Genomic DNA, 25,672 nt, shown 5'->3' with positions numbered 1-25,672 from the left:
AGGCAAGGCTGGTGCAGGCAGGGATGCGAGCAGGAGCGCTGTCAGGGCTGGAGCAGGCAGCGGTGTAGTCAGGCAGGGAGAAAAGCAGCGGTGCAGGCAGAGGTGCGGGAAGGGGCGCAGGCAGGACTCACAGACAGGACTGCGGGGCAGGCAGGGGAGCAGGGGGTACGGGCAGGGGAGCGGGGGGTACGGGCAGGGCTGGTGCAGGCAGGGCTGGGGCAGCCCCTGTCCCCACGTGACGCCCGCGCCGCGCGGGGGCGGCTCCGGTTCATTCATAAATCCCGGGGCCGCCCCGCCGCACCGAGCGCAGCGGCGGCGATGGAGCCCCGGTCTCGGTTGTAGGTGAGTGTCTGGTTCCGGCGCCTCGCGATAGCCTCTATCGCGACATAGGGAGCCGGCCCGGCCGAGGGGAGACCATTACTCCCTATCGCGCGTAGAGGTCCCGGGGGCTCCTGCCTCGCTGTCACCAGCCCTGTCACCAGCTCTGCCTGCATCCCTTATTCTTGTCCCACATCTCTGCTCGCATCCCTCATCGCTCATCCTCCATCCGTGTCTCCATCCCTGCCCCACATTCCTGCCTGCATCCCGCATCCCTGCCTGCATCCCGCATCCCTGCCTCCATCCCCGCCCCACATCCCTGACTGCATCCCTGTCACCGGGCTGGGGAGCGGGGCTGCAGCCTCAGGGAGGCAGAGCGGGTTCCCCGCCACGGCCCCAGCCCAGCCCCGGTCCAGCCGGCCCCCGTAGGTCGCACACACGCGTGGGGAGCAGCACCGGCCCGCCCCCCGCACCCCTTCCCACGTGCGGAGGCGCGGCACCACCGGGATCCCCCGGCCCCGAGCCCCCGCCCCGGGGCACTGGCGGCGACCGCGGGTCCCGCCCCGTGTCCCCCCCGGGGGGGACAGCCCGGGGACCGGCCCCCTCCTCCAGACAATGGCCGTCCTGTTCCTGTCGGGTCGCCATGGAGACGGGATTCCTCCATGATGGGGAACAGGAGGGACATTCTTCCCGCTCCCCCCGGCCCCCCGCTCCCCCTGCCTCGGGCCTGAGGGTGCCCCACAGGGATCCCGCCCCTGGGGCGCCCATCCCGCGTGGAGCCGCAGCCCCCTCGCCCGGGGCCCCCCCCATGTGGTCGGAAGCGGGACCCCCCCACACCCCTTTACCCTTTCTTGGGGGTCTCAGGGTGGGTCCCCTCACCTCGTGCTGCGTCCCACCAGCTTGGAGAGGCGTGAGGGCCGGTGTAGGAACGGGGGGGGGTCTCTGCCTCGGGAGCCCCTCAACACCCCGCTATCCCTCCAAGGGGTTGATACCCCGACCTATGCCAGGGCTGCCCTCAGCCATCGCTGTCCCTCGCTGCCAGCTGCGACACGGCCACCCCTGCGCTGTCCCCACGAGTGACAGTCCCCACCCCTTCACGGGCTCCATTCACATTTTTCACTGACCTAATTTTGAGCGGCTTCCAAGCGCCCACCCCTGCCCGCTCTGGGGGTCCCCGACACAGCATCGCCCACCCAGCCCCGGCTCAGCCCCTTCAGCAGCCTGGGGACACACGGAGGGGACACACGGAGGGACACACGGAGGGGACACACGGAGGGGACACACGGAGGGACACACGGAGGGACACACGGAGGGGACACACGGCCTCGCAGCGGGAGCTGGAGCTCGGAAGCCCCCGGGAAGGGCCAGACACGCGGGAGGGTGATGAGGTCCCGGCCGGGTCCCCAAAGGCCGCGGAGGAGGGGAGAGGAGGAGAGTGGGACCCCAGTCCCGGCGGCTCTCGGTCCTCAGGAGCTCGGCCCGGTCCCCCCGGCCCCTCGGTGTCCCCCCCCCCCGCGCGGACAGCCCGGTGACGGAGCCGCTCTCGGGATGACTCACGAGCGTCACCCGTCGCGCTCCGGCGACACCCACGCCACGAGCTGTGGGGCGGCCGCTGCCCCCCGTCCCTGCCGGGAGCCCCAGCGCGGCTCCCCCCGAGCTCCCGCGGGCAGGGGTCCCCCCCAGGGGGCTGCGTTTGGCCCCCGGGGACGGCAGCGCGGTGTCACCCCGGACCTGGGGCAGGGATTTCACCCCCCTGGCCACCTCTGGCCCCTGGCACTGGCCACGGTTTGGGGGCTCCGGCCCCAGCCGGGCGTGGGGACCGTGGCCGCCTCTTCGCGGGGCCGGGGGTGGTGCCCACGCGAGTCTGGGGGCTCAGGGGCTCCCTGGGGAGGGGCAGCGGTTCTGCCCTCTCCTCCCCATCTCTCCATCCGTCCATCCCTGCTTCGCTCCTGACCACACCCTCCATCCCTTCATCCTTCCCCTGAGCACACCCTCCCTTCATCCCTCCATCCCGATCCCTCCCTCCATCTCTCCATCCCGGTCCCTCCCTCCCGGTCCCTCCCGGCAGCTCCGCACCGCGGTGCCGGGCAGGGGCCGGGCAGGAGCCGCCGCCGCCGCCCCCGGCCCGGCCCCACCGTCCCGGCCGGTGCCTCCCTCCGTCTCCCCCCGCCCCAGGACACGCTCGGGCCGGGACAGACCATGAGCGATGACCCAACACCCTGGGACAACGCGACCGAGAGCGCCACGGTGAGTGCTGCCTGTCCCTGCCTGCCCTGCCTGCCTCTGGCGCCCCTCCCCGAGCCGCCAGCATGGGGGTCCCGCGGGAAGGGGGATTCATGTTCGGAGCTGTGGGATTCTCGTGGGAAGGGGGATTCATGGTCGGAGCTGTGGGATTCTCGTGGCTTCCGTGGGGCTGGCGCCTTCGCTCGGGTGGGGACGGCAGCAGCCCCGCTGTCACCCCCTGCTCTGCCAGCGCTGGGAGTGGGTGATAGTTCCCAGTGCTCTGTGTCCTGCTGGGATGCTCTGGGGGTGCTGGGGGTCCGGGGGCCTGGGCGCTGCTGCCGCATCAGCCCCTCTCCCCCGGCTGGGGCAGGGTTGGGGGTCCTCTCGCCGTCCCCATCCCCATCCCCAAGCCGGTTCCCACTCGCACTCGGCGCGGGGGCTGGGTCGGCTCAGCCTCCCCGGTTGCCGTTGCCGTGGTGCAGGCAGGGCCCGGGGGCGGCGGGGGGCGGCGGCTCCGGGGGCAGCGCTGGCGTCAGCGCGGCGGGGGCAGCTTCGGGCTGGGCCGGGGCTCAGCCCCTCGGCCCCGGGCAGGCGGTGCCCGGCGAGGTGTCCCCTCAGGATGGGTACGTGCTGCTCCTCGCCCTGCTCTCCATCTTCATCGGGGGCACCCTGGTCCTGCTCTCGGGCATCCTGATCATCTGCCGCCGCTGCTGCGAGGCCGATCGCCGGCACTCCAGGTGGGCGAGGGGTGACCACGCCGCTGTCCCCGGGGTGTGTGGCACTGCACGGAGGGTCGGGGGGACTGGCACGGGCAGCTCTGACCCTCCTCCCCCTGCAGAGCCAGCGATGATCCCGAGAAAACCAACACCACTTACCTGGATGACTCGCAGCAGGCACAGGGTGAGTGACACGAGTGCTGTGCTCATCCCCCCAAATTGCATCCTGAATTCTGGGGAGGGGGATGAGGCAGCTCCTGGGCCCTCCCAAGGGGAGCAGTGACCACCACACACCCCCTGTGCCCTCCATTGTCCATCCCTGGCAGCTGGGAGCAGGGAATTCCTGGCTGGCATTGAGGCCATGAGTGCAACAAGTTTGCCAAGGCTCAGCTGGGGAAGCTGGGGTACAGCACGGTGGGGGGAGCTGGTTGCTGACCCCCTTCTCTGCAGATATCACTGGCAAAGCGGAGGACCCTGAGTGCCTGTCATCCTCCAGCTACCGGGATGCAGAGAGTGAGAGGTTCCTGTCCTCCAGCTCCTCCACTGCCCGGCGCGTCTCCTTCAACGAGGCCGCGCTCTTTGACCAGGGCAAGAAAACCCAGGAGAAGGGGAGGAGGTGAAGCTCTGGGCCGAGGGGGGGACAGGGGGTTGGGGCTGCCCCTCCTGACCCGGCTGTCCCACAGGTACACACTGACAGAGGGGGATTTCCACCACCTGAAGAACGCCCGCCTGACTCACCTGCACCTCCCGCCGCCTGCCCTCAAGATTGTCACCATCCACGAGTGTGAATCCAGCGAGAACAGCCTGGCCATGACCCCCCGCCTGCCCCCGCCCAAGCCTGGTCTTGCCATCTTCCAGGTGAGCTTTCAGCGCCCGAGGGACAGATGGGACACCCAGGCATTCTGCAGCACCCCAGGGAGGCACCGCTGGGCCCAGGGTGGGAGTCTCGGGGCATTGCTGGAAGTAGAGCCAGGAGGTGCTGGGGTGCAGGGGCCCCTCCTTGTCCCCAGCTTCGTGCAGACCCCCTGAGCGTGCTCTGCCTTGCAGCCCCCCGCGGGAGCCCTGCCCCGGCCAGTGCTCCCCAGCCATGCCGTGGGCCCCAGCTCTGCCCTGCCCGGGGACACCTACAACTCCACCGTGGACACCAGCTTCACAGAGGCCAGCCCGTCCGCCTCCTCCGACTCCGGGGAGGGGCCTTCGGTGAGTGCTGGGGCGGAGGGGGGGCCGGGACTGGGCAGGGGAAGGGGCTCCCAAGGGCTCTGTTCTGCTCCCTCCCTGCTCCCCCGGATCCCATCCCTGCCCCCTCGCTCCGTGCCAGGGCTCAGGAAGAGACGTGGGCATCCAGCTAGAAACAGGCTCTGGTCCCTGCCCCGGGGGACATTTGTGCATCTGCTGCAGCCCAGCTCTGACAAAGGAGCCGAGTGGGATGCGGGGGGGCTGGGGAGGCATGCTTGGGTCCGAGCCGGCACTCACGGCCCCCCCGGCCCCCCCAGTTCACAGCAGCACCCAGGAGCGGGAAGGCGGCTGGGGGAGGCAGTGCCGGCCCCGGGGAGCCCCCCCCGACCCCTCCCCAGGGCACCGTCCTGCAGTTCTTCACCCGCCTGCGCCGCCACGCCAGCCTGGACGGGGCCAGCCCCTACTTCAGGATCAAGAAGTGGAAGCTGGAGAGCACCCAGCGCGCGTCCAGCCTGGACACCAGAGGTGGGGGTCAGCGGGGGGGCTGTGCAGGCTGGGGGGACACGTGTGGGTGGGGGGGGCTGCTGCTGCCGGTTGGGTTGTGCCCCCAGCCCTGCCCTGCGCCCCCCAGGATCCCCCAAGCGGCGGCAGTTTCAGAGGCAGCGGGCGGCCAGCGAGAGCATGGACCAGGAGGACCGGGACCCGCACCAGACCGACATCATCCAGTACATTGCCCACACGGACGACGTGTCCTTCCACCCCGCGGGGGGCCCCTTCCTGCCCTCCCCCGCCAGCCCCCCACCCTCTCTCGGCAGGTATTTTTCAGTAGATAAGAGGGGACGGGGATGGGTGAGCCGGGCACCGGGAAGGCACCGAGGGACCCCGCGCTGCCCTGGGCTTGGGGTGCTCCCACCTCTGCGGCTCTGGTGGGGCAAGCGGGTCCGGGGTGAGGGGTCTGGGGGGCGCTGGTGATGGGGAGGTTGGGTTGGGGCATGGGCACGGTGCTGGCAACAGCATGGAGGAGCGGGTGGCCCCATGGCGCTGCTGTGGAGCCCGCAGGGGCTGGGCTGGCACATCCCTGCCCGTCACCTGCGGGGTCTGTCCCTGACGTGACACCGGGGTGCTGCCCGCAGGCTAGAGCCAGGCGAGGGGGGCGCGGGCAGCCCCGGCGAGCCCAGCGTGCCCGAGCAGCCCAGCGCCTACCACGACATCTGGAGCCTGCGCGCCTCGCTGGAGCTGTACGCGGCCTCCGAGCGCAGCAACGACCAGGACTCGGTGCGCAGCGACGGAGGGGACAGCGTGTCCTCCACCAGCGGCGTGCCCCCCTGCCCTTCCCCTTCCCTGGATGAGCCCGAAGGCCCCGAGGAGAAGTTCTGGGGTCGGCCCAAGGCGGAGGAGTCGGAGCCCGGCACACGCAAGCTGCTGCAGATGGACAGCGGCTACGCCTCCATCGAGGCGCCCAGCCGGGGGGGCGAGGAGGGTCCCCCCAAGGACCAGACAGCCTCCGAGAAGCGCATTTGCTTCACCAGCGCCGGGCGGAAAGGAACCATCTTCGAGAGCTTTGAGGGCAGGGAGCCGGAGGAGGAGGAAGATGAGGAAGAGGAGGAGGGAGGGAGCACCACCTTGGGCGCAGCGGGTGGGGGGGGACACCTCCGTCCCCACAGCCCCCTGGCCTGGTCCCCGTACGGGCAGATGTTCCCGGGCCGGGAGGGGCTGCCCCGGCGGGACTACAGCATCGACGAGAAGACGGACGCGCTGTTCAACGCCTTCGTGCGCCACGACCCCCAGTTCGACGAGTCCCCGCTGCGGGGCAAGCACCGCTCCCGCACCCACCTGCGCAAGCAGTGGCAGCACACGAAGCAGTTCAGCGACCCCGGCGTGCGGTACCCGGCGCTGGAGCGGCACCGGACGCCCCTGCGCCGCGGCGACAGCGCCAACTACCCGCTGGACTCGCGGTTCCACAGCCCCCTGCCCCGCATCGTCAGCGCCGGCGACGAGGAGGCGGCAGAGGCGTCCGATGGGGTCCCCCCTGCCCCGGCGCTGCCTGACCCCGAGATCCAGGTGATCGTGGAGGAGCCCGGAGAGGCGGCCCCCGAGCCCAAGGCTGGCTCTGAGCCCCCTGAGGACGATGACTGCCCCGGCTCCGGCAGGTGCTTGGGGCTGGGCTCCGGCTCGGAGCTGATGGACAAGATCGCGGGCGGCCTGGAGGAGCGGCTCTATGGGCACCTGAGGAAAGCGGCCGAGAGAGAGACCCCCGAGTGCACGGTGGCCGTGGCTGCCAGTGATGCCTCCCCCGACCACAGCACGGTCTAGGCCCAGCACGAGGGGGAGAGACCCCGGCACAGGGGGGGCTCGGCCCCCAGCAGGGTTCAGGGCTTCATCCCCTCCTGCTGCCGGCACCGGGTGCGGGAAGGGGGTCCCGGCCCAGGCCAGGAGGGCGCGTGGGGACCCCTGGCTGTAACCTCAGCACGGGGGTCCGGTAGCGTGGGGTGGCCGAGCCCCCCGGCTCCCGGGAGCGAGGGCCTGGGCTGGGGGAGCCCCGGGGGTCGGGGCACGGTGGAGAAGCCGAGCGTTGGCCGGGGGTCAGCGCTGAGGGACTTTGCTGAAGCCCCCGGAGCACCTTGGCTCTCCCCTCTCTCCGAGGTTTTACAAGCAATAAGCCTCTCATCCGGCCGGGAATGTCCCCGCCAGGAAGGGGCCGGAGCTGGGTGTCCCCAGCGGTGCCACCCTGGCCAGGGGGCGGTTTGGGGAGGGGCAGTCACCTCCTCAATCCCAAACCCCCTCCCCACAAGGTCTGCAGGGAGCCTGGGATCTAAACTGGAAGCAGGGGGATTTTGGAGGGGCTCAAGCTCCTCCTGGGGAGTCCCCAGAGTGGCAGCCCAAGGGTTTGGGGGGAAGGATCAGCCCCGGGGACCCCAAAAATACCCCCCAGAGGGGTGAGGGTGCCCGGTGCCTGCCCCTGGTGCTGCCCCCCGGCCCAGGGGACAGGGTGAGAGCAGAGAGGGGCATCCCCAGCATGGGCTGTGGGTGACCCCCACCACCACCCCAGGAGCTCAGTGGGGGCTCAAGGGTATTTATTGATTTTTACAGAGGCGGCTGCTGCTCCGTGGGGGAGGCGGGGCGGGGGGGGGGGTGTTCACTTTTTATTGGGTTTTTATTTGTGTTTCAAAGGATGGATGAAAAAAAGAGGAAAAAAAAAAAAGAAACTGCCCCAGCCCAGCCCTGTCTGTGGCACCTGGGACTCGGCAGCGGGAGGGGGACAGGCAGGGCCCCCCCAAACCCCCATTGCATGCGAGTAGAGGCCGGGTTGCCCCTTCCCTCTGTGCAGGCTCTGCCCAAAGCTCTCCCCCCATCACCTCTGCGTTTTTAAGTCTATAAACAAAGGAGAAAAACCAAAACCAACCGTGACATCTCTGAGCTCTTTTCTTACCTTCTGGGGGTGGGATGGTGGGGGCAGGGGGGGCTCCGGGCCTGGCATTGCCCCACGAGTGCAGGGTTTGCCTGGGGGGGGCTGTGCCCTTCCAAAAGGAAAAGGAGGAAGAGGAGGGGCTGGTCATACACCTGACCCCGCCTGCTGCAGGAGGAAGGACATGAAACCCACCTGCTGTTTTCACTTTATTTTTCTTTAAAAAGAAAAAAAAAGAAAAAAAAAGAAAAAAAAAAAGGAAAAAAAAAAAAGGGGGAAGAAAAGCAAAAAAAAAAAAAAAAAAAAAGGCAGAAAAAAAAGCCAAGTGGCTGCCACCACCCTGATCCCTTTGGAGCCCAGATTCCTCCCAAGCTCTGAGCCCTTCCTGGGCCCTGTTCCCTTCTGAGCCCCTCCGAGCCCCCGTGCAGCATGCAGGTGTAATAGAGTTCTGCTTTGTTTTAATACCTGGATTTTTTGGTTTTTTTTTTTTTTTTCCTCATCTGGTTTATTTTAACACATCACGATGTGTAGGAATCTCTAAATATACCGCAAATATAAACAAAACAAAAAACAAACAAACAAAAAAATAAAACAAAAAAAAAAGAGAGAGGAAAATATATAATATATAACAGTAGTCTAAAACATAAAGTGCACGGCAATGGCTTTGCACGACTCTACACGGCCAGGGGGCCTTGACCCCTCATCCCACCCTTCCCATCGCAAAATTAAAAACAGAATCAGTGTCTTGATTGGCAAAGAGTGATCGGGGGGGAAGGGGGCAGCGTCCTGGCAGCCGCAGAGTTCAACTCCCAGGTGTCCGATGGGGAGGAGGGTGTGGCCACTGCAGCTTTTGTGTCCTGGCGCTGGCCGGAGCAGGGGGTGCAGGGAGGGAAGGAAGGGGGGGCTCCTTGGTTGGTTTCTTCTGGTTTCCTTTTGGATTGCAAGCACAGTCCAGTCCCAGGAGAGAGGCAGAGCTGGGGCAAGGAGGGGGACACAGGCTGGCCCGGGCCCAGGGATGCTGTGGGGAGAACAGAGAGAAGGGGGTTAGGGATGGCAGGGGCTGCCCAGTTTGGGGTGCTGGTTCTGCTCCTGCCCTGCACCCTGCCCTGGGATGGGAGTGAGGGGCTCGGGATCCCTGTGCTGTCCCTGGAAGGTTTTAGGGAGTCCCTCAGCCAGGTGAGCCCAGACCTGCCCGAAGCAAAACCCCTGAGGAGAAATCAGTGCCAAGGAATGTCATGTATGCCAAGCAGAGGAGCATTCCCTTCCTTCAAAAGGTTTCTAGGCTAAGGGGGGGAGTGACCCAGCCAGGCTCGGGCAGCAGCTGAGCAGGAAGGGGCAGGAGGAGCAGCAGGTCCTGGGGAGCCCCATCCCAGGCTCCGGCTGCACTGACTCCCCGCAGGTGACTCACTGCCCCCATGAATTAAAGATGGAGCTGCCACGGGCCTCTGACAGCTGCAGGGGGAGGATCCGGCTTTTATTTCGGGCTTTTTTCACACCACAAAGCTGGTCGTGATCCAGGAGATAACAGAGCTCAGCCCCAGCAGCGCCGTGACGAGCATGAGGCCGGGGGCGGATGAGGCTGAACATGACTCACTGCTGGCTCCGTTATGAATGAGGGGTGGGAAGGAGGGGACAGGGCTGGGAGCTGGGGAGGAAGGAGCTGGAAGGAGGGGGAGAAAGCAGGGAGAAGGCTCAGCTTCCCCTGGAAGTGGCTTGGGTATGGGTGACAGGGCCAGGGGCAGGTCCCATGGGGACACCGTGGGGCTCAGCATCCCTCTGTGCTCCCCAAGTCCAGGTTGGTGGTGAGGCTGGGAGCAGGGCAGAGGGGCCCTGGTGCCAGGGAAAAAGGGCACAGCTTATGCACAGCCCAGGAGGGGAGAGAGATCACTACAGCACCTCTCACATGACAGGGCAGACTAGAGCAGAGCCAGGGCCAGGTGGGCACATCTCCACTGGGCTCTGCACCCCCAGCACCACAGGAAATCCAAGCCCTGACTACCAGAGACTCTGCAGAGGGACACTCAGGATTTCTTTCAGGATTTCTTTCAGGATCCAGACTACAAAACACCCTCAGCTCCCTCGCCCTGCCCATAGCTCAGACGTCCCCCAGCTCGCTCAGGCAGAGCCCAGAGAGCCCCGGCAGTACCTGGGCAGAGCTCACTGCTGCTTGCAGGTGGAGAGCTTGCGGATCTTGCTGCTGGCAGAGCAGGCCTTGCGGGAGGGGTTGGAGGAGGCGCTGGCGCGGCGCTCGCCCTTGGCCCTGGCGCTCAGCTGCCCCGGCTCCGTCCCGTTCATGCACACGGCCTTGGGCAGCCCCCGGCCGCGGCTCTGCCCGTTCTGCCCGGCCTCCTCCTCCTCCTCAGGCACCTGTCCTGCAAGGGAACGGCCACAGTCAGCGGGGGCAGCAGACCCTTCCTGGATCCTGCTGCTCCTGTTCCTGTACCTGCGAGGGATCCCCAGCCCGGGATGTGCAAAGCTGGGTGTTGGGGAAGATGAAACAGGAAAGCCTTATAAATATGATTGCCTGCAAAAAGATTTTGAGAATATGGAAACTATAAGAGAGATTGAAATGAAAGCAAGCTTTGAGATACCTTAGTTACTGAACAACTGGAAAACCATGGCATGGCCAGCTGAAGGTGATCCCCTTTTGATGAACAACACTCTCTGCTTGCAGGCAGGCCCAAGACCCTGCCAGCTTGGCAGAAGGGGCCCAAAGAGGAGTTTTTAGGTTTAAAATGTAACACAGTATGGTAATGTAGTGATTCTTACAGGCTGTATGTAAATGCTATAGGATTTGTATCTTGTACTAGATTGGTTAGTGAGAATCAGAATATTCAACACAGAAGATGATTTATTGTATTGGAACGGGAACCTCACTCTCTTACTGCTTTTCACTCTCTTACCCCTTTTGCTCTCTCACCCTCTCATCCTCTGTCACCCTCTCATCCTCTCTCCCCCTCTCTTCTCTCAGTCCTGCTCCAGCTGTGTCTGGCAGCTCCCAGCAGGGCCCTGCACCCAGGCCCTTTGCAATGAACCCCAAGTTCCTGACCTGGCTGCAGAGATCTCTCGTCTCCGTCCGTCCCACCCTGCGATGCTCCTACAGCTGCAGCTCCCTCGAGGACTGGTTTGGTGCCTGTTCCCCCAGCACAGACACAGTGTCCCCTCCTCCCCAGACTGTGTGCCCTGTCCCAGACCCCAGGCAGCAGCCCAACTCCTCTAGGGAGCAGAGGGGCAGCAGTGGATGAGGTCACCCCTCTTTCCTCCTGCCTTCTCTGCAGGTCCCAGCCCCACGTACCACCCTGGGGGTACCCAGGGGCTGGGTGTGTTTGCAGAACAGGGCAGTGCAGCCTTTCCTGGCAGGGCTGGGGTTCAGCTGTGTCACTGTTCCCTGAGGGAACACCCCATGGGTGTCATCAGCCCTTCTCCCTCCTCAGCTCCGTGTGACTCAGCAGAGCAGGTGAAGAGCCATTTCCAGAGGCATCTCCTGCTGCCACAGCCGGGGCTTGGGTCACATCCCCTCACCTGGGGGGTGACAGAGGGATGGGGCTGCATCCTGGGGCGCTCCCATCAGGAGCAGGGAGCAGCCCCCAGCCCAGCACAGGCTGAGGAGAGGCTTTGTCAGGCCCCTGGCTCCCCCCCACCGGATCCAGCCGAGGCAATTTCCTTCCAGCAGGAACGTCACGCTCCAGGGCCCTTCAGTTATGACTCAGAGGTTTGAGTGGAAGCAAAGGCTGTAAGACGATTATGTATAATTTTCTTTAAAGGATGCTCAATCCTTTCTCTGCCAAGGCTGGGCAGGACGTCAGCTCCGCTTGCGCCAACCATCACCCCACTGCTGGCACCTGGGGGGGGACCCAGGGCTGCTGGGAGAGCTGCTGCTCCTCTGGGGGAGGGAGCACACTGGGGGTCCCATCTTGGACCCCTGTGCCTTGCCACATCATCCCTGGCCACTGCCAGAGATGGGGAGGGAGGGAGGGAGGGAGGGAGGGAGGGAGGGAGGGAGGGAGGGGTGGGTGTGTCCTGGGTTACACACACAATGATTTCCTCCTGGATCTCCCCCACAGGTATCCCTCCCAATGGCTCCCAGTGTTGCCACAGCTCCCAGCCACCGGCTTGGGGCTGCTTACCTGAGCACTCCTGCCATGAAAACAGACAGGGACTGACTGACCAGGGACAGGCAGCTCCTGGTTCCTGGCAGCCAACCCTGGCACTGCTGGAGCCGGTGGCACCTGCAGTGCCCAGCCTGGTACTCCAGAGCAGCACAGCTCCTGGCCCAGCCCAGCTCACCACAAGGGATTGCAGTGATGGGGGTGCTCTGGCCCCCTCCCCAGGGCATGTGCCAGTGCCTCTGGCACTCTGGCAGTGACTGGCACAGCAGGAGGATCAGGAGCACAAAGCTCATGGCCCTGCTTATGGATTCCTCCAGTGCCTGACCCATCTGGAGGGGTGATGGCTGGAAAGGGCTCAAGGGTTCTAGGAGAGACACACAGGACCTAGAGCCTCCAGGCATGGGGCTCCCAAGGGTCAGGACACAGCCCCAGCCCAGCACTGCCTGGCTGCAGCACCCCAGAGCCCCAGGTTTTTCATGCCAGCCCTCCATCCCACCAGCACAACTGCAGAGCCTCAAACAACCCCATTCAGAGCAAAGCTGAGCACTTCTCCTTCCCCTCCCTCGGCTGAACTCGGGCCAAGTCAATTAACATTTCTGACTGGGGAGGGAAAAAGAATCTATCCAAACAGCTCACTTGTCTTTTGTGTGACTCTTCCCTCCTCCCCTCCTTCCCCTGCTTCAAAAGCACAGTCCCGGGAGTCTATTATGGATATCAAGGAGGGAGGTGAATCGTGAGCTAATTTTACCTCCTTCACCAATGACAGTTGCTGACGTTCAAATTAATGAAAATAAAAATTCAGCACGGGCTGAAGTCTTGGCAACTGCTGCCCCCGCGGAACCGCTGACCCAGCGCTGTGTCTGCCCGAGCAGCTCCTGCCCACCTCACCCTCACCACGAGCAGGGCTAAAAATAATATAAATAAAGGGAGAGCTGAGAGAGGAACCAGCAACGTGGCTGCTCATCCCTGCTCATCTCTGCCACCCCTCACATTCTTAATGGCTCCGCATCCAGCTCATTGAGGCACCAAAAAAGGTTTCAAAATAACACCGCAAAGAGGCTTTGAATCGCTGTTTGTCAGACTGAGCACACAGGCACCGTGAGCAGCCAGGAATGCAGCTTCCTGAGCACCAGGCTTGGCTCAGAAGCTCCAGTCCTGGCTGTATTTTCCAGCCTCAGCCTGAAAAACCCAGGAGCAGGTGCTGCAGGATGGGGCTGTAGCAGAGGAGGGGTTAATGTAGGATGGGAAAGAGCAGAGCTCAGCCTCCAGACCTGAGGCAGCACAAAAGCACCAAGCAAGACCAGGATGACCACATCCCTTCGCTGCACAAGAGTGGGGAGAGGATTCTGCCTCCAGGCCACAGCCATCCTCTCCTCCATCTCTCCTAGCCCTTCCCTGGATGGGATGTTTAACACCGATTGAACCAAGGGCTTGGAACATTTACATCTCCCCACAGAGCTGCATGAATCTTTAAATAACCCTTTAAAAATGAAAGCACTTCCTCAAAGCCCCTTCTTCCTCTGAAGAACACAGGATTTAATGAGGTTTCCTCTTCCCCCCCCCCCTCAAACCCAACACCCACCCCCAGCCATGAGTCACTCACACTCCTGCTCTGGCTGCCCAGCAGAGCCACAGCTGAACTGATCTCCCCCATGTACACGGGGGCTTTTCATTTATATTTTAATATGGGATCGCTGCTAGAAATGCAGCACTGGGCAGGTTCAAAGGGATGCTGCAGGAAGATTTTGGTGGAAAAATTCACATTTATTCCCTCAGCAGCTGCCCCCACCTCTTCAATGCCTCACAAACCCACCGAGGGTCTGTGCTGGGACCCTCCTCACCCTGCTCCTCCCATGAGTGTGTTCCCAGTGTTGAGGGGATTCCTGCCCACTACAAACACTGCACATCCCACCTCACCAGCCCCTCTCATCCTTTAGGTCTCTAATCCCTCTGAAACAGCACAAGTTACATAGAGAACATGGAAGATCTGCCTGTCATCTGCCATGACAGCTCTGATTTGGGTTTAAACGCTGCTGTTTGTATGAGGAGGGTGAAATTCCTGGTGTCAGTGCTCCCAGTGTGATCCTTAACCTCAGACACCCGCCTGCATGGGGCTCACCCTGCTCAGCTGGGATGGACATGGAGCTGGGGAAGGCAAGGACCAGGCTGGGACCAGGGGATCCCCCAGGTGTGCCACATACCCTGAAGGCAGAGTCATTTCAGGGCTCTGTTCACAAACTCATTCTAGCAAAATTTGCCCAAAGAATTAACTGTGCTGAACAGCAGAGTCCAGCAGCAGCTGTTCCTGGGAGATGGGAAGAAGCTGGCACTGGGGTAACACTGGGATGGGCATCCTGGCTGATCAAATCAAGGACTGAGGAATCTGAAGCATCATGGCTCACTCACACCATTCTAGAGCCAAGAATCTCCTCTGCTGAAAGGATCATTCAGACCTCGAGGCCTTTCCTAAAAAAGCTTTAAACCCAAAAAAAAAAAAAAAAATCCCCCAGAACCACTTCTCCCCTACCTGGTACTGTGAAGTCCTGAGTGTAGATGATATCATCTTCAATGTCATACAAGTCATCATCCTCTTCCTCATTGTAGCCATGCAGATCCTCCAGGTAAGGCACCGCTGTCATGCTCCTCCACCTGTCCTTTGTCTCAGGGCTGGGAGGGATGGGCACCAGCGCCTCTGCCTGAGCATGTTTCTTCCTAAACCAGCTGCAGAGAGCCCAAGGGCAGAGCTGGGTCAGTGCACAAGGCATGCAGGAGTCCTCCAATGAGGATGGCCCCAGCCCACCTGAATATTCCGAGCTGGGAGTTCCACCCGTGCCAGGTCAGGAGAAAACAAAAGGTCTGGGCAGGTGCCAGCATTGGGACACACTGGGATAGGACAGGAACAGAGGGACAGGCACAGAGGGAAGCTCAGGACCATTCTCTCCATCACCAACTCCAGCCCAAACTACCTGTAAGTCAAAACACATCAGCAGAGCTGCCAGAGCTCCTGAGTTTTATTATCCAAGCAAGCAGGACAGAAGGAACTTCCCCTATCCCAAAGCTGAGGCTGATCCAAATCATCCAAAAACCCACAAATTTGCAGGATCCCAGCCTGAGGAGAGAGGCACTTAGTGCAGCAGTTTCCTCTAAAAGCCAGTTTGCACCAAGGCCACAGCAGAAATGCTTCTACTTTATCTTTTTATCCCCCCTTGTCTCAAGGGACTCCTATCACCACCAAACCCTGTGCTGCCATCTGGCCAGGAAAGGATATCTGAAAGCTGTTCTTAATCAGATCAGGAATCCAGCAGGCTGCTTCCAGCAGCATCCCAGAGCCAGATGGGATAAACCTCTTAGGTTTTCATCGTGCTCCCATAGCAGAGCTCTGACTCCAGACTGTCTGGGACATCTCCCAGTGCTGCATGTGGGCACCCAAAGTTTCCTGGAAGGCTGCTGGAGCCTCCACACTCCCAATGACCCCCTAAATGTGGGTGGGAGCAGAAGTTCCTCCAGACTCAGGTACCTCTAACACAACTTTGCAGCCCACATGAGCCTGATAGGACACAAATGCTTCCCACCCTGCAGTTGGCATCCTGTAACTCCTGGCCTCCAAGCACGGAGGAGGGCCTGAGCCAGCCCAAGAACTCTCACCAACCTGAGCCATCTGGTTTTTATCACCCCAGTTCCAAATTCCTTTCAGGAAGGAAGGCTGAAGGCACCTCCTGCGCAGAGCTGTAATTATCATTTTGTTCTAGTCTTACACTGCTTTGACAGTCGGCCTAAAAAAAACCTGGGATTCTAACAAAACTATCAGGGAAAGAGAGGAGTGAGGAGATAAACAAATGGAAATGCAGCTACTGGGACAAATCAGGCAGGATTCAAGGGAGGGGTGAGTTCTCATCCAGAAAATGCCTCACCATTAGCATCTTTCAACTGTTTTCTCTGCAGCGATGGAGTTTTGCAGCCCCTTGTCTGCAGGGAGGAAGGTGTTGTTTGGGAAGAGGGATAGAAACTGCATCACATCTCGTCTGGCAATTGTCACCTCTAGTCCCTGAAGGGGCACTACAGGAGTTGAACAAAGCCCATCTCAGCTGCTGGACAACGTCACTCAATTCTGGCCCAGGGCCCCTCCCAGATCCAGGGATTCCTTGGTGACATGCATGGCACACTGCTCTCCTAATGGGACCAATCCATCTCTCTTCTCTGGAGACTCTGTTCATTGAGGAAGAGACTGCCAAGACAGCAAACCCAGCCTGGGCTGATCCAGCCTGGCAGGATCAGCAGCACAGGGCCAGAGGAACCACCAGCAAACAGCTGATTTTGCCAGGGGCACTGGGGCTTGAGGGATCCAAACTCCACAGCAGAGACCTCAGGAGAAGGGAATATCCAGGACAAATGAGATCAGAGTGATGATGGCAGTTGAAAGGAGAATTTTAAAGGGAAAAACGCCTGGAAGTCTATGGCAACTGGTGTTTTTATTTTGCTGTATTTCAGCTCTGCCTCACTCTTCCCTCCTGTCCTACTTACCAGGAGAGTAAAAATAGGTTTTTATTAGCAGCAGAAACCTGAATCACTGTACTCCAGTCATTATGCTTCCATCCTCTGGGAGGTGATTTCAAACACTTGCATATGCATATATGGTAATGAGGATAGAGAGTGAAAAGAGAAATCCATTGAAGTTCTAAGAAAAATCAAAGACCTCTTGGAAGGAGCCTTGAGCAATTCTGTATGGAGTAGTGGAGTATTTCCTGGCAAGGATTTTCCAGCAGGGACAGACATTTTGCTTTCTGTGCTGGTGCTGGAGGTTGTCACTGAAGATTTGCTCTTCAGCTGAGGACCACTGGCTTTTGGAACACCCTCATCTGCCTCAGGAAGCCACTGCCTGAGCCAGAAAGCAGCACCTCCTGGTCAGTGATGGCCATGAGATAAAGCCTCTCCTCAACCCTGCCCTCACCACAACCCCAAACATGGGCTGGGTCAGAGCCCTGCTGATGAGTGTTCCACCAGTTATTCCCAGTTTCAGGGATGTTTTCTGAGCCTACTGCACTGGCACACACACAGTTACCTGGTGCTCGTGGCAGCTGCTTTAACCTTGAGGGCAAAAAAAAAAAAAGATTTTGGATCTCAGAATTGCCCCTTGTGCAGAACATCCCTCTGCAAGAAGCAGATTCCTCTCTGCTCTATGCTTCAAAGGGCTGGGAGTGGCTTAGAAATGCTTCAGAGAGAAGGCAGCAGTAGTAAGGGATTATTTCCTCCTATTCCACAAGCTCATTGAGGAGCCTGCAAAGCTCAGAACCCCCAGCCTGCAGCAGCACAAGTGTTAATTGTGATCCTGCTAGGCAGAGTGGCCAGACAGCTGCTGTCAGCCACAGGGAGATAAGACACCAAGGGTCAAGGACTGAAGGAAAAGAGGAATCTGGGTTGCCCAGTGCTTAATGAGCCTGTTTGGTTTGCAGCTCCCAAGCTCAGATCTCCCATCACAAGTCCTCCCTCTGCTCTTTTCAAGTCCTGGTATAAGCAAGGTTAAAATAAGAATCTTGTAAGCACAGCTGCAGCTTTCCAACACTCCCAGCTATTCACTTCCCATTTGGGTCACAAACATTGCAGTTGGCTTGGTTTGCACAGGGATGGTTTTCTCTGAGAGCAGATGCCAAGCTGCAGCTCCCTGCCCTGCCAGCCAGGGTCAGGATGAGCAATTCTCCACCTCCTGTGATGCCATGTAAGGGCCTCGAGCTCCCTGGAAGGTCACTGTCACCACAAGCAGCAATGAACAGGGCTCCAGTTTAGCTCAGCTCCCTCACAGGCAACTGGGGAAGGCACACAATGTCCCAGGGAGAGGCAACACACACACAGAGCAGTGTTCTGCATCAAGAGATGTCCCAAGCTCTTCAGTCAGGTTCAGAACAAACAAAAGTATGAAAACAGCAGCTCCTCCCAGCTGAGCAGAGATGGCTCAGACTCCTGCAAGAAGTTCTGGAGATTCAGTCCTTTAACACACCACATTACAAAACTGATTTGCAGAAGGTGGGTAAAAGAAGGAAACATCCCTTCCACGTCCTGCCAGAGGGCAGGAAAATTGAGCCAGGTGCCTCAGGAAGGAAGAGGAATGCTTCTTTGTGTCCTGCTGAGGGGAGATCACTGCCTGGCACTACGGAGAAGGATGGAGAAAGCCCTCAAGTGCACAGGCAGCAGCAGAGGCTCAGAGAAGCCTCTCTCCCTCCCTCAAACACAGCCCAAGAGCACAGTCAGTCCCTACAGAGGAGCCCTCAACAGCACCACACAGATTCCCAAGGGGTTTGGTCCCCAGGTTTAAACAGCACAGCATCCCAGAGCCCACAGGAGCTGGGGAAGGCAGCACAGCAGCTCCAGAGGGCAGGAGGAGAGCCCAGCCTGCAGGTTAATTTGCACCTCCACCACCAAAAAGTGGAAGTGCCTCCCCTCTCGTGCTATGAACTCCTGCAGTCGGATCCGCGCCTGAACAAATTAAGTGTGACACTTGTAGAGAGGGAAGGGAAGATGGTTGCCTTGGAAACAAGGGACAGAGGTAGAATTCTGCATCCACTTCATCACTTTGAGTGCTGCAGCAGGTCAGTGAATTAGTAACAAAATGCAGGAAGTCCTTCAGCAAAAGCACAGGGCAGAGGGGAGGTGGTGGATAATCCACAGGGAGGAGGTTGGAACTCCTGAGCTCTTGGCAGCTTTTCCTCTCTGTCCTACAATCCCCAGCCCAGGAGCACCAAATATTCATAGAGTTGAGCTATGAGCACTGGTTTTCCACTGAACATCATTCCACCCTGATCCTTCCAGGGAAAGCAGGTTCTCAGGCTCTTCCATTGCTACTTCAGGGGTTGGTTTCTGGCAGTTCCTAAATTCTGAGATGACAGGCTGGGAGCAGTTGAACTCATTTCCATTTCCAGCTCCAGGTCTGCTCTGCATGGACTGGGTTGAACATAGCAGCATTTTGCTTTGTCTCACTCCACTAAAAGTGCAGAGACAGGAGTTTGATGCAGTTGAGCTGCAGGAGTGAGGAGGGAGGAAAGCAGCTGGCAGGGATGAAACTCAGCAGACTCTTCCTCCAGCATTCCTCTGCTGCTGCAGGGGCAAAAGCATTTGGAATAGCTGACAGGAATGATGGGAGGAATGGCTGGATTACCATTGCTGGGCTGCCTGGATGCCTTCCCTGCCTCCTGCAGCTCTGCTCCCTGTGGAACAGCACTCTGTGCTCCCTTGGTGGTTTCTCAGTGCCCCACAGCCACTGATTTTATCCCTGATCCCACTGCAGGGGCCTTCACACTTGATGGAAGTGGGGAAGGATGGATCCTGAGCCTCTGTGGCTCTGTGATGCTTCCCTTGGGATCACCCTTCCCACAGGGCAGGGGAACACGAGCCTGGTCCAGCAGCCTGAGTGCAGAACCCCTGCCTGGGGCCCAGGGGCTGCTCCTGCTGGTTTCAGAGCACTTTGATGATCCTCCCTGTCCATATGAGTGAGTCCTCAGGAACAGCAGCTCAAAGACATAAAAGGAGACTTCCAGCAGCATAGAAATGCACGGGGTGATTCTGGTTTGAGATGGGATCCATCCCAGCAGGGCAGCCTGGGGAAGTTGCTTGATGTTTTTCTGGTTTAGTTCCTGTCCTTAGCACATGTTTTTGCAGGGTGGAGTGTAGAGAAACCCACAATCATTAATGATTTACTCACCCCAATACATGAAATCTAAGGGTTCTAGAAATCAAATGTCTTCTTACTAAAGTGCTTTCCCAATCCCTGAATGGCTGCCTGCTGTCCTGACTGCTGTGTTCCATTTACAAAAAAAAACCCCAAAAAAACAGGGTCAGGTTAAGCATCAGGGCTAAGCTTCTATTTAAAGAAAAGGCAGGAGAACCAAGCTCTGGATTCTTTAGCACAAAAAAGAAGCTAGACAGACACATCCAGGGCCCAGGCCACAAGCTGTGCTGTGCTTGATGTAATTACTAGATGCCACAGCAGGAGGAAGGAGGCAATTACCAATAGGGGAGAAAAGCCTGTTAAGAAGCACTGGCTAAGCTCACACAAAACTACTAAGAGCCTAAGCCTTAGAAATGCTCCTGGGTTTGCAGGTAGAGCCTTTCCTCAGCCCCTCTTGGTGCTGTGGGATGAAAAACCTCAGCACAGCAGCTGAGGAGCTGGGTGGCTGCCCCGTGCCAGAGGTGTGCTCCATTTTCTTCAGCTTTCCAACTACAGGCAGCATCTCTGGAGACCCCTCTGTGCCTCCAGCTGGGCAACACTGACACAAAAAAATCTCTGCCACGTGGGAGGAGGGCAAAATGGAGTATCTGGAATTGGGGAAGCAGCTCAGTCACCTGGCAGTGACCCATGAGGGCCCAGGGCAGCTCCTGAGCTCAGGGGTGGCCACTGCAGCCACAGGAAGGGAAGTGCTTTTAGTGCTTTTCTCAACACCTACTGATGACTCCACAGACTTAATTCCTGCTTCTTTGCAGTGCTTCCTGACAAAGCATGGCAAGCTGATGCCCTCTGGTCATGGTACTGGTACTGGGAGGGAAAGGCAGCCTTGAATGGAAGATGCCCAGAGCCCCTGAAATAACCCAGGCATGGGGCTTGGCTACTACAAAAGAGTCCTTACAATTAATTAATCACCTGGGAAGCTCCATAAGCCTTGCCTCCCCAGCTCTGCTTGCACCCTGGTCCCTCCAATCTCTGTTGGAGCTGGTTCCATTTGCTCCCTGTGGAACCCCAGTGCACTTCAGGCCTCTCAGTTCTGGCTGTGGCTCCTTGGGCACTGCCCAGGCACCATCACCTGACAGCACACGGCTTTTCCAAAAACACAAGAGGAAAGCAGCATGTTCCTGCAGCATGGAGTGGGCTCAGCATCACCCTGGATCACATCCTTGCTTTTACAGCTCTCAAAAGGATCAGGGAAAGCTCACAGGCCAAGCAGCTGCAGTCCAGAGGCAGCTCTGCCTGTCCTCAGAAGCACTTCCCATTCCAAGAGGAGATAAGCTAATGCAGCCTCCGCAGTGAAGCAGCCTCATGATGCTTTTTGTTCTTGTACTTTTATCCGCCCAGGAAATCTCTGCTCAGAGCCTGCATGTTCAAACAGATCCTGAAAAAAAACCCTCAGTGATAACGGGGCATTTCCCCCCCTGACTATGGCATGGAAAATGGGGGAGGATATGGGGGAGGGAGGACTGTGATATTAAAGAGAAAGGAAAAAAAAAATATTTCCTATTGTCCTGGAACACTTTTCCACATGCTGACTCCATATGGAGCAAATACCAGGGGATATTTCTGTCCCCAGACTGGCCAGAACTAACACCCATTACTGAACAGTCCTACTATAATAACACAGCTTTCAGGACCTCCTGTTCTGCTCCATTAGTACTTGCTGGCCTCTGGAAAAAATTATCCAGAACCCTTAATTATCCAGAAGCAGGCATGCCACAAACAGACTTCCAACATATTCCTCTTATTTACTGGTTAGCAATTCCAGTGCTCCACCGGATGCTCTAATAGGAGGAAAAAAGCCAAGTGGAGGTTGCCAGAGCCCCAGCAGAGCTGGAGGAAGGAGATGTAGTGACTTGCATGTGTCTGCTGTCAAAAGGAAACAGAAAGTGAGAGCAGGAGCACAGGTACAGGAGGAGCAGGGAGAGAACACTCACTTGTGCTGCCTTATCTGCTGTATTGAGAACCTCTTGGCTGGGTCATATTCAAGCATCCCTGAAAAGAAGAAAAGAAGTCCAGGTGTGATCACAGACACTCTCAGCTGAGTCAAAGCCAGGAAGCACAAAGCTCTGCTCTTCCCTCCCCGACAGCCATGCTGTGGCCAGTCCTGGCAGCTCCAGGCAGGATTTGCTCCACCAGCCACAGGAAACTCAGCATAAAATCCCAGTCCCATTGCTGACCTGTTCCAGTCTGTTCCTCAGCTTCCCACCTGCAGGTACAGCCCATCCCTCCCTCCCAGTGCAGGGACTGAGGCTTGTCCAGCCCTCAATCACAGCTCCAAGAAACTCTCCCATCAAGAATTTGCATTTTAGAGATAATTCCATTAAACCACCTCCATGGAAGAGCCAAAGCCTCAGGCACAGCATATGTCCACAGTGTCCCAGAGCCTCTGGTCTAGTGGAATTCTATTCTGAGGTGCAGCAGGGGAGAATCAACAACAAAAAAAAAAAGCCATCCTGCTGCCCATCCCTGTGCCCTGGCCAGGACTGGATTTCTGGGATCATCTGCTGAGGTAGCTGGGGTGGGTGGTGAGCAGAGCAGGGACAGGAAAAGCAGCTCATGCCTATTCTCTCTGGGAGAAAGGGAGGTGGATTCCTTAAACAGCCTCCTGGGATGCCCACTCTGCTCCACTGCATTTCAGAAGCTTCACAACTCAACAGAAGGCAAGGAGAAAATTTTGCCATATTCTTCAGAAATGAGCCAATGGAACCTCGAGAGTTTCATCCAGCAGCATCCAAGATATTCTCCAATGAAGGTTCCAGGAATATATTCACCTTCTGAACATTAACAAAGCCTCATGGCTGAACACTGCAAGGAGTTTTGCTTTTACTGGATGATCTCTTGTTGCTCCTCAAGCACCTGCACTGTGAAGTCTTGAACAGGTTGCATGAAAAAATGAGGGTTTGGAGATGGGTTGGAACAGGAGGAACCCAGCAACAGGAAAAGTCTGGGAAGCAGCACTCACTGTCAAACAGGAATTCAGAAAGTCAGGACAGGAGCAAAGAGTGCAGAGTGCTGGGGAGAGCCAGGACAAGGACACACTGAGAACACAAAGGTGCAGGATATCGGGGTGGACACTTGGGAAGTGAGGGCTGGAGAGACACATCCTAGTACAGGCAGGAAGCTGCAAGGGCCTTGGAGATGAGAACCTACAATTCAAAGGTCATGGAAGAGATAAATCACCACTGCACATGTGATACCAAAAACTGCTCCAGAACATCTTCTCTGTCAGTCTGTTCATATCACATCAGATCAGGACTTGGGCAAAGAGGGGAGATAGGACAGTAAAGTGGGGAAAGACTGAGGTTATTTCACCCCCAGAACCCAAAATACACTTTGCCCTGGCAGTTTGGGAAGGTTTATCCATGCTAGTGACAGCATTAAGAGCTTTAAGGCAGATGGGATCACCACTGATCCACATGACATCACATGAAGGAAGTTAAAGCAATCCAGGAAGAGCTCTCCAGGTCACAGGGCAGGTTCCTGGCTCAAGGCACTGGAGTCCTCAGAGCCCAATTCCTCAGAGTTTTGCATTGTTTGGACTGGGTTTTGAGGGTCTTTGAGGATGGAAACTCTACAACACCCACCCCCGCCCTCCCCACAAGTGCAACTTGTTCCAGAGCTCAACCCTGGCAGCAAAGGAGTTTTCTCACGTTCAGATGGAATTTCTCCTCACATTACAGAAAAAGAAAGAAGTTCAGAGGAAAAAAACCCATCCCACACCTAATTAAATAACCTATTAATAAGATGATCAGACAGTTTCACAGCTGAGCTTCCCAAATGAGTTGGCTTTTTTTTTCTCTTTTTAAGAAATAGGGCTGCAAAGAGCTCTCACATGAAGATTAGGGGACAAGTATTGGTTGGGTTCTCTTATTCATGTCATAAGAAACAGGAAGTCAGGACACCACCCACTCCCCCCACTGATTTATTTAAAAACCACACTTCAAGGTGTTTTTGAAATTGAAGGCATTTACCAGATGAAACCGGTACAAGCAGGAGAAGAAGTTGAAGGTAAATGATTAAAAGAGCAGTAGTCACAAACAGCCACAGCACAGGGAGCTGTTGCTCTGAAGCCATTAAAAAGGCAGAAGGAAAATAATCAAGCAAAAGGAATTGTTACTTCAATGAGAAAATGACCACATTTGGGGCAACATCTGAAAGTGTCCTCACTGAAAATGTACATTCATACATTCAGCTCTGAGTCACTCGTGGCAGCTCCGTGGCTCAAGTCCTGCACTGAAGAGAGGCTTCAGCAAGACAAAACATCATGTTCTATTCACCAGGCAAGTCATCCTGGAGCGCCTGCCCGCAGCAGCCGCCGCTTGCGGCCATTTAGGGTAAAGACTTCCCTGGAGTTTATCTGCGAGCAGGGATGGGACAGCCTGTGCCAGGGAATGCTTCAGGAGGCCCAAGTGTAAGCTCTGCTCCCCAGTATTCCCAGAGGATTTGCTGTGTGCATACAGGGGGGCCACAGAATCACTGAGTTTAGCCTGTGGCTGATCCCCAATTTGTCACCCTGAGGGTCATGTCCAGGTGTTCTTTGGAGGCCACCAGGGATGGGGGCTCCAAACCTCACTGGGTGCCTGACAACCCTTTCTATGAGGAAATGACTCTAAAATATGAAGTCCCCTCATTGAGAATTATCAGGTATTAAACCGATAAGAACAGACACCACACAGCCGTGCCCAGACAGGGGTATCGTGTCCTCTGCAGCACATCAACAGTTTCAAAACCCTTTCAAAATCACATCAAGTGACAACCCAGAAACTGGAGATCATGGATCTGCCCTGAGCTCCTCACACCACCCAGCCCCTCACCACACTCAGTGATCCTGGACAGGCACAGCTCCAGGACAGAATTCCTGGAGTTCAGAACACAGGACAGTCTCAGGTGTGGGACTGGAGAAGCAGGAAGAAATCCAGCAGCAAAATTAACAGACTCAACCTGGATTCCATTTCAGTCTCCAACTTGGATCAATATTTAACAACCACTGTAAAAGCAGTGTGAGGCCAATCTGTAAATGAGGCAGGACCTTCTCCCTCTCCCTGCACTCAGCTGGCTGTTCTGGTCACAAACTCCCTCTGCAGGCAAATCTTGAGCCTGTGATCTAGGCCAAGCCTCTGGAAGGGCACAGACAGCCCTGGGGACCCCTGCCACAGCAGAATTAAAGCATCCCACTGTCACCAGGATGCATCCTCTCACTGTCCCAGCAAGGGAAGGTCATGGAAGTGACAAAACAAACTGCTGAGGATCCAACCACCATGTCCCAGGTCTCAGGGCCTGGAAATCAATCCAGATGCTGATTAATGCAGAGCTGCAGCCTCAGAGCTTCCTCTTCCAGTAAAAGTCTATTAGCCCAGGAGGAGGAAAGCTGACCTTGTGCATTTTTCTGATCCAGAAGCAAAGTGCACAGGAGTTGATAAGCCATGGGCAGATGCTGCCAGAAGAACCTTAAGACTATTTATAAACCCTTCTACTCTGACACATCTCTCCTGACTGCACACACAAAACAGCACCAGCCCTTCCTTCCATCCCTGAAGAGTACAAATAAAGCTTCATCCCTGATTAGGGAGACAAAATGAGGAGCAGCATCCCAACTAATCTGGAGGATATACTGTCATGCGAGTCTCTTTACAAGCTAAATACCACTGAAGCTTTAAGTCCTCTAAACTCTGCTGTTCTGGAAAAAGGGAACAAAGATAAGAAAAAGCTCAAGGGGAAGAAAAAGTAAAGACACACTACAAAAGTAGTCAACAGAAGAACAAAAAAGCCTTACAAAGTGTGTTTGTGTTTGCTTCATAGCCTGGCTGTGGTGCCTGTGGTCAGCACAGCCCTGGCAGACAGAGGAAATGAGCACTTTGCTGCACTGAATTCTGCCTCACTCAAACCCAGACCAGGCACTTGCAGCCCTGTGAGGGCTTTTAGAGCCTTTCAAATCAACACAAAGATGAGACAAAAGCACCAGAGCGACAGAGCTGAGCTGGGGGTGTCTGTGCTGCTCACACAAACACAG

The 25,672-nt window shown here is 57.7% G+C and overlaps 2 protein-coding genes across 2 annotated transcripts in view; one reads left to right on the top strand and one right to left on the bottom strand.

The window, feature by feature from the left end:
- The first annotated feature begins 255 nt into the window (after nt 1–255).
- Nucleotides 256–7,835, top strand: CBARP (CACN subunit beta associated regulatory protein). The gene is made up of 10 exons (XM_036399700.2): nt 256–342; nt 2,494–2,565; nt 3,133–3,278; nt 3,380–3,441; nt 3,708–3,873; nt 3,941–4,115; nt 4,305–4,457; nt 4,751–4,958; nt 5,065–5,248; nt 5,567–7,835. Exons 2-10 carry the CDS (start codon nt 2,518–2,520, stop codon nt 6,744–6,746), a joined length of 2,322 nt encoding a protein of 773 aa, XP_036255593.1. The 5' UTR covers nt 256–342; nt 2,494–2,517; the 3' UTR covers nt 6,747–7,835.
- Nucleotides 7,836–8,439: 604 nt separating this feature from the next.
- Nucleotides 8,440–25,672, bottom strand: part of STK11 (serine/threonine kinase 11) — a 32,157-nt gene continuing 14,924 nt past the window's right edge. The window contains exons 7-10 of the mRNA XM_036399701.2: nt 21,597–21,654; nt 14,476–14,669; nt 9,986–10,211; nt 8,440–8,857 (exon numbers count right to left, since the gene is read on the bottom strand). Of these exons, the coding sequence (XP_036255594.1) occupies nt 9,997–10,211; nt 14,476–14,669; nt 21,597–21,654 (467 nt within the window). The 3' untranslated portion in view covers nt 8,440–8,857; nt 9,986–9,996. The remainder of the gene's footprint in view (nt 8,858–9,985; nt 10,212–14,475; nt 14,670–21,596; nt 21,655–25,672) is intronic.

Source organism: Molothrus ater, chromosome 26, assembly GCF_012460135.2.
Source record: "Molothrus ater isolate BHLD 08-10-18 breed brown headed cowbird chromosome 26, BPBGC_Mater_1.1, whole genome shotgun sequence".
Lineage (NCBI taxonomy): Eukaryota > Metazoa > Chordata > Aves > Passeriformes > Icteridae > Molothrus > Molothrus ater.
The sequence above is the reverse complement of the archived record's forward strand: the minus strand, read 5'-3'. Positions and strand labels throughout refer to the sequence as shown.